The sequence below is a fragment of the Paralichthys olivaceus genome, chromosome 20, assembly GCF_024713975.1.
Source record: "Paralichthys olivaceus isolate ysfri-2021 chromosome 20, ASM2471397v2, whole genome shotgun sequence".
In the NCBI taxonomy this organism is placed as follows: domain Eukaryota; kingdom Metazoa; phylum Chordata; class Actinopteri; order Pleuronectiformes; family Paralichthyidae; genus Paralichthys; species Paralichthys olivaceus.
The window spans coordinates 6,984,695-6,997,277 of NC_091112.1; the positions used below are offsets into that span (position 1 = coordinate 6,984,695).

The 12,583-nt window shown below is 36.5% G+C and overlaps 1 protein-coding gene across 2 annotated transcripts; it reads left to right on the forward strand.

Annotated features, from left to right (window-relative positions):
• Nucleotides 1–1,258: 1,258 nt before the first annotated feature.
• On the forward strand, nucleotides 1,259–2,952 carry LOC138405825 (CD59 glycoprotein-like). 2 transcript variants are annotated; one of them, XM_069515775.1, is made up of 4 exons: nucleotides 1,259–1,283; nucleotides 1,442–1,519; nucleotides 2,295–2,402; nucleotides 2,634–2,952. In XM_069515775.1, the coding sequence occupies exons 2-4, from the start codon at nucleotides 1,465–1,467 to the stop codon at nucleotides 2,792–2,794; spliced, it is 324 nt and encodes a 107-aa protein (XP_069371876.1). In that variant the 5' UTR covers nucleotides 1,259–1,283; nucleotides 1,442–1,464; the 3' UTR covers nucleotides 2,795–2,952. The 2 variants fall into 2 exon arrangements, with proteins under 2 accessions (XP_069371876.1, XP_069371875.1); XM_069515774.1 differs by lacking the exon at nucleotides 1,259–1,283 and adding an exon at nucleotides 1,308–1,347.
• Nucleotides 2,953–12,583: the final 9,631 nt, after the last annotated feature.

Genomic DNA, 12,583 nt, shown 5'->3' on the forward strand with positions numbered 1-12,583 from the left:
CACAGTGACTCTGGAGTGAGCACCAGAAACAAATGGAAGCAGTGGTTTGCCTCATTACAGCCGCCTGTAGCTCGGTCTCAGACAAGAAGTAATGAGCAAGAGGACAGACAGTCATTAACCCAAATAGCTGCAATGGCAAAGGAAAGTCATGTTGCTTTGACAAGGCCACGTTTAAAAGCTCCGTGAGAGAATGTGGAGATTGAAAAATGAAACGCATTTATATTTTTTGGACGATAAACTGAAATAAACTCAACAGGTTACAGTATAATTTCATTTATTATTCACATTGAAACAATCTCTCCATTTGAAAAAGCTACAGGTCCGTGAAGAAAATAATTAGAGTAGAAAAACTGTAACATGAACTTTGATTTCATGCTTCTGAGTGAGTGTGTGTGTGTGTGAAGTCTGATTTCACGCCAGAAGGCTCCAACGCTTATAATGATCTGCAGAGAGAGAGAAAGAGAGAGAGAAAGATAGAACGACTGAATATAAATTCAGGATCATAAAACTCTTATAGAGAAGATTTTCATAGAAAGAAAAAGAAAGCAACTTAAAAGTGTTTCAACTTTAATTCTCTTCAGTCGACTTTTACGTCACAATCATCTCATGCATCATGATTACATTGCATCATTTGCATCCATCACACTTTTTCATTTTATATTCCCATTTTTTTTTTGATATTTTGTTTTTTTTCTTCAATTTCTGGTGTTTCCACTTCATTTTTTGAATCCAAAATAAAAACAAGCAAACTGGTAATTATTATTTTTATATTATTTATTATATTTGTATTATTTCTTAGTTTTGTGGTTTTCATGCGACTTGAAAGAGTTAACACAAGAAAAAGTTCCTCACCAGATATTTCTCATCTTGCAATAAACTTTAGACTATGGACTTTGACTAAGTACCAAGTTAAAAACACTCTAAACTTATAAACCCACTAAAAATGATCTTTTCTACTTATCTACTCAAATAATAGCTGTTTTTCTAGTTTACACACAATAATAAGAAAAGAAAACAATTCCATCAAGCAAACAAAATCTAAATGACACAGTAATTCATTTAGAAGAAATAAAGACAAGGATTAGAATTCTGACAGAAAACCTTTTAACGGTATTGAAACTGATCTACTTTCTCTGTGTTACACAAACGTGTGTTCACTGTTTTGACTCAAATCCACACATAGACTCTGAACCCAAACAAATGGCTTGTTTACTCTTTGTGTTGGTTTTGTCAGAAAAAGTTTCATCCTCACGAGCTGGAAGTCATTTTCTTCTCATCCACAGGTGAGTGTCCACGACGGCAGCGCAGCGTTTATGTGACAGATGATAAGTGTCTGCAGAGGAGCGGGTAGTGAGACGTCTCATTAAAGCTGCATTCAAGGGAAAATCTTTTATCCAGATTTTGACAAACTCTGAGTTGTGTCTTTTGTTTTGATTTTCAGACGTGACAGTGTCTTCAGTCGCCATGAGGAGCTCTGTGCTGCTGTGCCTGGGCTTCAGCTTTGCCCTGTTTGGATTTGGTGAGAGAAAAAATGAGGGAGGCTAAAGAAGGAACTCCTTCATTAATGCTCAGGTTTTTTATCCCCTCTTTGAAAAGTGCAGCCAAGTGGAGCGAGAGAGAGATTAGGTGTTTCTGAAAGAGGACACAAGCGCCTGAAGGAACAGTTTGGCACGTTTGAATGAGCTGCTGTTGTGTCATGCGCCTCCACTGATTATCATTCATAATATTTTCTGTTTGCTCTGTGCAGAGTTTCGTCACTGACAAGAATCAAAGGTGTTTGTGATTTACAACATAGCAGGAACATTTTTGTTTCATCATTGTTGAAGTGGAGTCAGGTATTTAATGATTCACAATAATATAGTTCTCACTTATTTAAAGTTTAGCAGTGTGTACAGATATTTTCAATTTGCTTCTTTAGAAAGAAAAAGGTTTCTTTAAAAGTGTTATATATAATATATACTCAGAAAACTTAATGTATGACTAAGTAAACACTTTCACTTTCTGACATTTAGATATATTCTATCTAAGTAGAAATAAAAAAACAAGATAAAGAAAAACTGGTGAACAACAAAACCATAGTGGACATTTAAAATATAGTCACAATAGACAACGATTGTAACATTAAGACTTTCATATTTAGTTTAGGAGACACTGGAGCTGTTGTTGATCCTTTCCGTTAGAGAAAAAGTTTGACATTTGTGGAGAAATAGAGAGAAACATTTGGATAAGAAGATGATGCCACTGTTATGTTATTAAGAACATTTATTTGTGTGTGTGTGTGTGTGTGTGTGCAGGTGAGTCGCTGCAGTGTTACTCCTGCCCTGACGGCCCCTCCAACAGCTGTGAAGTACAACAGGACTGTAACCACGGTGAAGACAGCTGCCTCAAACTCATCAGTGGAGGTAAGCGTGGAACAGTTACTAAACCTCAATATATTTTACCACCAACAACGACTAGGACGTCAACGACAACAATAATAATAGTATACATGTTTTTTAAAAAGGTTTAAAGGGGTGGCGGTAAGAAAAAAGATGGCAAAATATAGATATATAATATATATAAACAAATATATATATATATACACATAAATACAATTCCAGAAGTAATGCTTCTCACACTGTTTGTCCCCTCAGAAAGAACCTTCACTTCATGTATGAGGTACGCAGACTGTGACTTCATGACTCTGGCCGTCAGATACTCCGAACCCGACTTCACCTTCTCCTGCTGTCAGTCAAACCTCTGCAATGCCAAAGAAAAAAGTTCATTTCAGAAATTTAAAGACTGGTTTGGCTAAGAAAAAATTCATTTGTAGGACTTTATTTCTGATAAAGTACAAATAACCATAGTCCAATTGTGGGGGACCATCGTAAGGGAGTGTCTCCCTCTTCACCTATGCAAGGATTTTTGTTTTTGTGTCGTTTTGTCAAAATAAACAGAATTCAACTCCAGAGACATTCGTGGTTCGGCTCTTTCTTTCAAATAAAGTACATTGACACTGAACTCAACACTGAACAAAAACATGCTTGAAGGAGCTGATCCCGGAAAATAATTAAAGGAGACAGGAGATATTTTTTCCATATTTTAACAGATTTTTACTGTTTCAATTTTTTTTTCCTGCAAAATTCAGTGTAATTTTCAAAGAATTTTAGATTTTTGGGGGGTTTCTTTGGGAAAGTTTGCAAAAGTTCCAGACAATTCAAAAAAAATTCTCCAGAAACATTGATAAATTCTTTGAATTTGTTCAAAAAAATCTCCATATTTTTCCAAAAAACCATTAAAAATTGTTCAAAATTTAAGGGAAAATGCCCCCCAAAATATTAAACACCCCCCCCAAAAAACGATTGAAAATTTAATGGAAAAATACAGGAAAAATTGAGAAGAAAAAACTGAAAAAGAGTCAAAAGTTACCAGTGAAATACAGAAAATTACTAAAATCCCAGAAAATTTGACATTTTCAAAGAGTACCTTGCTGGGAAGTAATTAGTTTTATATCTTACACCTCAGATTTTATTTGGGTATTTCAAAGATGCTGTGAGCTGTGATTAGCAAGATACTCTTATAAAAAAAAATATATCCATTTCATCCTCGAGAGCCAGACGACAGCGTGAAAAGGAAGCGCGAAGGAGCATGCAGAGCGACGGGGTCAACACCATGATGGACGTTGTGGCTCAGTGGTCTGAAGCAAAAACCATGTCCACTCTACGTGTGATGGCTGGATTCAAACCTGTGATTTAAAAAGCACTCAGAAATAACTTTGAACCCAGTGAAGCACAACAACAACAGCCTGAAAACAGTTAGAAGAACAACACTTAAAGTCCAGTGCTGTCCTTGAATAATAATTAAACAAGCTGTAGTATTACAGGCGATTATAGGATAGTGCAGAGAAGATAGAAGTGTGTGTATGTGTGTGTGTATGTGTGTGTGTGTGTGTGTGTGTGTGTTGGGGCCTTTTTCTGCAGCAGTGAGTAAGTACAACGTCTTAATTTACTGACTTTAATTAAAAGAAGGACAACATCTGTTATCTGAAACAATGTGTGCATGCGTGTTTGTGTCTGTTTTTGTTTTCCCCTGACAAATTGTCCCAGGGTCACACAAATACAAACAACTATGAAAAAATACATATATATAGCTAGGTCAGTAAAAGGTGGAGGGTATTCTAATATGGCACATCAGCGTGTGTCAAAGCATCATGGCAGCATGTGTGTGTGTGTGTGTGCGTTCTATGACTCTGTCCAGGTGGCTAGATAATTAAAATCATTCTCACACTTGGTTTTACATCAAAATCTTAATGCTAACATCTGGCCAAGGAACGGAGGAAAAGTGTGTGTGTGTGTGTGTGTGTGTGTGTGTGTGTGTGTGTGTGTGTGTGTGTGTGTGTGTGTGTAAGATGGCCTGTGTCGTAATAACACAGCGATTAGATGTAGAACAAAGATTAATAAACAAGATATTAGAAAGTGATGACACTGCAGCTCAATGCACTGCGACTCGAGAAATCACCAGCAAATAGACATCAAACCATAAATTCAACATGCAGCCAAAAACGGATAATATGGAAAACAACCAAATAGAGAAAATGTGTCATAGCATTTATAACAGAATAACAAACAGCATTGTCCAGAAATGTCCCTGGAAAGTTATGAAAAATATACCATGAATATTATTTTAAAACATTCGCAAAAAGTTCACCAACCACTCCAACCAAATATCGGATTACTAACAGAAAGACTCAAAATTTGTTTTCTTTTTTCTTTTCTAAGTTCAGGATATACATTTTTTTGGAAAATCTTGCAAATAATTTCTGTAATTATTAAGTTAAATTCTCAATTAAAGAAAAAATATCAGGCAAATGAACCCCCTGAAAATTGACAAAGAAAATTAAATTTTTTATTTTTAATTATTAAAAATTCCTATAACTTTTTGGAAAAAGTCCTGAAAATGTTCCCAGAAATAATTCTGAAAAATCTTTAATACATTCACAGAAATTAACCAGAAGATTTACAAAACCTTCCCCCAAAATAAAAAAAATTCACAAATATGATTAAAAATACCAATTTATACAAATATAAAAAATCCTAAAAGATTGCATTAAATTAAATTTTAAAACAATTTCACAAAAATATCAAAATGTGTCCCAAAAAATTATGGGAAAATTTCCATACATTCACATTAAAACAACATAAAATTGCCTGTTCAATTTGAAAATAATTTTTGGATAAAATCCCATAAAATTGCTAAAAAATGAATAATAAAAAATAAAAATTAACAGATAATTCCAAAAAATTTCCCAGATACGTTACAAGTAAATATTCAGAAAATGTTTAGAAAAATTTCAGAAAATGTTTAGAAAAATTTCAGAACATTTTCAGAAAAATTTCAGAACATTTTCAGAAAAATTTCAGAAAAATTTCAGAATTTTTTTTTGAAAATTACTGAAATTTTTAAATTAAATATCTAAAGAAAAGTAATTAAGTAATAACTTCTGAAAATTCCTGGATAATTCCCTAAAAAAGGGCAAAATGAACATATGACATGATTAAGATATGACAAAATAAGACAAAAAAACTACCAGGAAAATATCAGAAATTGATCCTGTTTGAGAGCAAAGTGGGACCTCACTTGTTACTTTTGCTTCATATTGATCAACATGCTGAGCATTAGGGCAAATGTAAAAAGAACCATAAAAGGGAATGAACAGGGTATGAGTCACATTTCAGCAAATACACAGACTTTTCTGATGATTTGAAGTTAAAACGGTTTGTCTGCTTGTCACAGGTACAAGTGTCTGCGTTCACAAATCCTCTATAAAGACTGAAGTATATATTTTAGAAGCAATGAGGAGGAAAAAACAGAAAAAACCTGATGCTGATGTGTGATCAGCCTGAAAGAGGAAAGCTTGCTACTTCAGAGTCAAATGCATTTCACAGACGAAGCGTCAGTGTGACACTGATGGAAAAAACAAGCGCTGACAGGATATAAAGCTTTTGTATGAGCACTGAAATACACACAGAGTCGGATGTGAAGCCTAAAGCAGTGAGTGTTTTATCTGAGATCCATAAGCAGTCGCCATAGTCAGACAGAGAATTAGCTGCGTTCTGGAAGGTAAGACTCTTGTTTTTAATTAACGGCAGATGGTTTTTAGGTGCCGAAACAAGACGATGCCTCAGTGAATAATTGGAGTTCAACATTTTTCATGAGTGTGTGATGCCTCAGGAGCTTTCTGTTTCTCTCCAAACTCTGTCATCTTCTTTCTTTCTCTCTGAATTTCAACATAGCTTTTTTTTTCTAATTATCAGCGAGTAAAAATAATGAGTATTAGTTTGTGGTCTGTTGCCGTGTGCACTGCTTGAGAAAAGGAAATGACAGTCCTCCCACTGGTGACCAATTTTAGATTAATGCAACCAATTAAATTTGACTTTAAGACAGAAACTATGAAATCACTTTGTTTGTGTGTTTATTGACTATATAAACTGTGTAAAATGTTTTGTGCAGTACATTGGCAAGGTGAAACATTCTCTGCAAAATTTTGAATTGAAGATTTGTGTTATTATTTTGGTTTTGTACGAAAGGAACCGAGCAAAATTATAAAGTTTGGGCAGCCCCAGAAATTCCAGTCAAAAGTAATATATATAAAATCAAAAGTTCTGGGACCTTAATTAGCCTCTGGGGGCTGTGATTTGTTCACAATCAGCTCTCTGGAAATGTAGATGTTTCCTCAGTTCAGAATTAAATTAAAATAAAACTGTCATTAGCCAACAGGCACGATGGAGGTCAAATTGAAGTCTGCTCTGGATAACAGCTCAGAAATCTTCTGCAGCACTGATCTACTGTGACACCTGCAGAAATAAAACTTTCATGGAGGAATCATCAGAAAAATAAAACCTTTTTTGTCTTAATCACAAAAATCAGCATCAGAGATTTGCAACTTAACGTCTAAAAAAACTTTTCCTTTTGACTGCAGAGCAGAATTTCATGACTAGAACATCTCTCTGATTGTTGATCACAAGGTGGATTGATCACGCTCTGGGGTTAAAGGATGGATGTATAAAGTAATCACGTTTCAACTTGTTGAATCAGCCATAACATATTAACCAGTGTGTTACCAGCTGGAGGCTATTTCTGAACTTTAGAAAGTGCTCGGCCAGCGGTTTTCATCTGTCTCCAGTGTTTATGCTGAACTAATTAAAGCTCTGTACTTAACTGAAGACGTGTTTTCAATCCTCTAATCAAACTCGTTCTATCTTTTTACTTGTGTTTTTATCTGTATAAAATTCACTGAATGATATAATTCTGTATGTATGTCTCTTATTGTGAAATTCTATTTGTTATATTTATATTTGTGATTATATACCTATTTATACATTTTTATATACAAACATCTATACATAATTATACTATATAAAGTATACAAATATTCCTTACATTACTATTTATTAACAATATTCAAATTCTATACGATACCTGCTTATATATATTTAACAGTCTATAGTTTGTATTTGTTTCTTTCAATATCTCCTCATACACAAATGCAGTTTACATCCTCGTTTGTAACTGAATCATTCTGACAATCGATGGTTTTATTTTCCGTCCCTGTTGCTGTTGTCCTGTTGCAGAGTATTGCCATGGAAACCAGACCTGTGGAGGGCTTTGTATCATTTTTTTGTATACTTTTTCTTTTTCATACATAATCTCCTCTAATCCGGGAGCAATTAGTTTCAGAGCAGGACAGAGAGGAGGAACATCACTCTCCGTCTCCTTGCCTTGATGATTTTCTCTCTGTCTTCTCTCTCCCTGGCTGTCTTCATTTCTTTCTGCGTATTTTTTTTACCAGCTTGTTTTTGCACAACAAACCGCTGCACACAGACACGCACACATGAGCACTCATACACCAGATCATCCCACATTGATTTAGCCTCCTATTAATCCAATTAGTTCTAAGAAATTGTCGATTTGGCTTCCTCCTCTTCTGTCCTCTGTCACTGTTTTCTTGTGTCCTCTTTTTTGCCCCTGCTTAGTTCCTCCAGTACAACCCCACAGCTAGTGCTTCTACTTCTACTTGCAACTATAATACATCTGTAATACTAACATAAACCACAGTAATCACACTGTGTGCACGGATTCCATCTGCAGATTGAGTTGTACGCTTTTTTGAAAACTTCTTTTTCAACCATTTATCCTCCCTCTCGCCGTCTCTCTTAGGGGCCTCAGGCATGTGTGAGGCAGAGATCCCATGGGGTGCGTGTCTGCTGGGTATCTGCAACCACACACACACACACAAGCACACAACACACACACACACACACACACACACACACACACACACACAGATATGCACACGTATTTTGTCTCAGTCAGGGGTACAGGTTCAGATCAGGAGGAGAGAGGAGCGCAGCGGGAGTGCAAGGGGAAAAGATTATACCTCTGAGGGTTGAGACACACACACACACACACACGAAAATGAACTTGACACGCAAATGAACTATACATTGAACCAAACAAATGCACACAAACACAACAAACCAAACCTTGAACTTTGAGAAGAGGTGAGATTCTTCAAACACAACACACATACTAAGCGTTTTAAAACAATGTATAATAGCAATGATAACTTTATTTGTATAGAACCTTACATTATAATAATGGAGTCATGGTAGGGTATGTATTTCAAGAGCAAGATCTCGCTAAGATCCAGGAAACTTTCTTTTTGTTCTGATTATTGTGCCTGTGTTATTGTATTAGTACCTCAAGTACACATTTACACAGTGTTACTATAAGGCGCAATGACTTATTTGTACTAGAATCTTGGTAGGTGTCCCTTACACAAACATCTGCAGGTGATTCAATATTATTCTCTACCAGTTTAGTAACAGTCAGGTTTATTAATCACATACAAACTTCAACCACCAGCTTTAAATTTACCTTATGGCAGAAACTCCAAAAATGTGTTGTGTGAGTAGAAGATGATCTGATATCCTGAATAGATAAAGTTAAAGGATCTCTCTCAAAATTTTGAATTTAAGATTTGTGTTGAAAACAACAACATTCAAAAGTTTGGGAAGCCCAAGAGGTTTTGAATTCAGAGTTTCTCTCTCACACGTGTTGAGAAGCAGAGGCTCCGCTCTTATTGCCTTTAAAAAAAATCCCATTACTATTTTACCTTATTTATTGTTTATTACCATTTCTAATATTTTTCTTTTACAGCATTGAGCATGGAGGCTGCTAAACCTAATTGCATACTTGTGCAATGACATTTTCTATTTCATTCTATTATTTCTTTGTCTGGTGCACAAACAGATTTCCTCTTTGTCTCGGTGGTGTGTGTAACGACCACTCAAGCATAAAGGGGCCAAAAGAGCTGAGGTCAAGGGTGAAGCACAAACGTCCTGAAGCCACCCGAGCACACTTCAGATGGACAGAGGACGTCAATGCTCACTAACAGATTCATCAGCACTGAACTCAGATCGGTTCTCATGTTGAATCATTACAAGTCGTGTCAAGTGAACCGTGAGACACAACTACAGCCACATGCTGCCAGCGCAGGAAATAAACACACCGGAGATGGAATATGATCATATTTACATTAATTACAAAAGTTAAAGTTTTTATTCCAAGTAATGCTTTTATATTATCACTGTTGTGTAACTGAACATACCCACAAATGACCCGATTTTATTTTTTGAAATGTAAGACTCATTATCATTTTAAATATATCCACTTTTTAAGTATTTTGTTCCATGAAAACAAATGTTTAGACAAATGTTTAGAAGGTTCAAGTATCACTTTAACCCTTTTCTGTAGTTTACATACAAATAGACATTGAGTGGATTAAAGAAAGACTTCCTTTTTCAAAATTGATTAAATTATAATCTGGATTGCATCGTGAGCCGTACATGACAACAAAGAGAAAGAAAGGGAGGTGACGTCCTGATGTGGCGCACATGCACTCCCACCCTCCTCTAGTCCCCATATGGACCCTCTCCTGTGAGAAAGAGCTATCAAAGAGGCGTGTGTGTGTTTTTATGACGTGTGTGTGTGTGTTTGTGTGTGTGTGTGTTTGTGTGTGTGTGTGTGAGGGAAAGAGAGGCCAGTGCACCAGTCTGGAAATAGGGGACACATTAATCTTATTTGTCATAACCTGTCCCTTGAGACACTTGGACCCCCCCTGTCCCAATACCCACCCACACCGACACACACACACACACACACACACACACACACACACACACACACACACACAATACATTCCTACCTTACCAACAGTGGACCGTGGGACAACATCGACCACGTAAGGACCATGATTTCTGGTGGTTCACAAAATGAAACATGAAGAAATACGAAGAAAATCTAAACTTCTTGTGTAAAATCTAATGAGTGAAACTGCTTCTGTACGTTTTAAAAGGTGCTGTTTTGTAGATTTTTGATTCGCCTGCTCACTTGTTTCAGCAGAGGCAGGGCTGAGTATAACATTAGACACTTAAACATCACTACATTTAAATGATGATAGAATTATTTAAAGCCAACAGTCCACCTCTGAAGTGTTCCCTTAGTGTCCCCAGTTACCCACACTGCTGTACTGCTAGGGAGGACCACTGTTAGACAAGGCAAGCATGCAAACACACACACACACACACACACACACACACACTGACCCCCTCCTGTGTGCTATCAGTATCTGCAATGGACAGAGAGAGAGAGTGTGAAGCTAATTACATGTGAGAGTTAAGACGGTGGAAACAAGACAAAGACTGTGCTGGCCTGTGTGTGTGTGTGTGTGTGTGTGTGTGTGTGTGTGTGTGTGTGTGTGTGTGTGTGAGTGTATGTGTGTGTGTGTGTGTGTGTGGCCTTTGTTTGCTTTATAATATAATTCACTTTGTGTCCTTTGCTGTTACTTTATCTTACGAACACAAATAACTCTTAACCTCACGTTATTCCATGTTGCTGTCCAAACTTTGTGTGTCCCTGTCACTGTGTGTGTGTGTGTGTGTGTGTGTGTGGTGTGTGTGTGTGTGTGTGTGTGTGTGTGTGGGCAGGACAAAGGGATGTTAAACACACCACTTACTCTCTTACTCTTGTTTTCTCTCCACTTTGTCACAGTTCTGTTTTTTATGCTGTGAAACCTGCAACAACAACAACAAGGGATTAAATTATGATTTGCTTTTTGGTATAGGGCTGCATCATATAATTAGTAATGCAATAGTTTTTGTATTTTGATGACTTCCAAATAAATGTCCTGATGTAAGTGAAATAAAGCAACAATGAGCTGTCCTGAGAAAACACTAGTTATTTTAAAATTCGATCTCTGCCTGACGTTTTCTAGAAGCCAACACACCCATAAGATTAATTTACAATCAATGCCGGAACACTGATTAGAATATTATTTGATGATAAAAATTATTAGTAGTAAAATATATTATTACTTGCTGTTAAACATGTCTGTTTAATGTCTTTATGCTGATGGCGTCTTTTTGTTTCCTGCATTAAAACAGTCACAGTCACTCTACAGCAGAGGGATGACGCTCAAACACTGCAGAACCTGAACAAATGTAAGATTAGTGAGTGACGCAAGAATATAACTTTTTGTTGTTGAGGTCACTTCACATACAGTAGTGATTACACACATACTGTACAGCACGCATCAAAAACATTTTATACATTAGAAGCTTAAATAAAATGTACAAAATGAGCAGAAATAAGATGTAGAAAAGGAGCCATTTACCTAAAATAGATTCTTTCCCCCCAGGCACTTTTTGTCCAAGATGTTGTTTAAACATTTTGAAGCAAAAAAACCTTTCACCTCAAAGTATTAACATTTTTTTGACAAACTATTAGGGGAGAATGAAAGACATGTGTTGTAATTTGGGTGAATTGGCCCTTTAAACATGCTGGTTGTTGGTTGACATCATGCAGCGTCACACACAAAAGTTGTCACCTCATAATACCTGCGTTTCTTTTTTTTTAATCTGCTGTCTCCCTCTCTCTTTCTGTCTCTCTCTCTCTCCACGTATCTCATAGTGTCACACCATCTCTCTTCGCTCGCTCTCCCCTCACCTCCTGTCTTTCTCTGCCTCCCTCTCTCTCTCTCTCTCTTCCTCCCCCCTCAGGCCAAACTGTAGCTATCAGATTTCTCTCTGCTTGGTTCTTTTCAATTAAACTTGCTCACCTCAGTTCGTGTGTGCATGTGTGTGTATATCAATAGTTGTGTATCTCTCTGTTTTCTGTGTATGCATCTGTGTGTGTGTGTGTGTGAGACACTTCTGGAAAAGACACCATGGTGAAGTCTATCAGCCGCTCATTTTACAATGTGTGTTCAACCTCTCTTCCATCCCTTCTTTTCTTTTCCCCCTTTAGAACATTACAGAAATAATTTGGACTATATAGAACCAATTAATTTGTGTTTTTACAAAAGTTTAGATTTTGTTTTTTAGATAGTTGTTTTATTTTTTATATGTTGCCTTTACTGATAGGACCAAGTTTAGCATGAATGGGGGAGAGAGAGCGGGATAGACATCCAGCACAAGTAATCCAACATGCCGCTTCTACAGAGGAGCTAGAGCCGCTGCACATGGGATGCCCAGTCAAACACGTG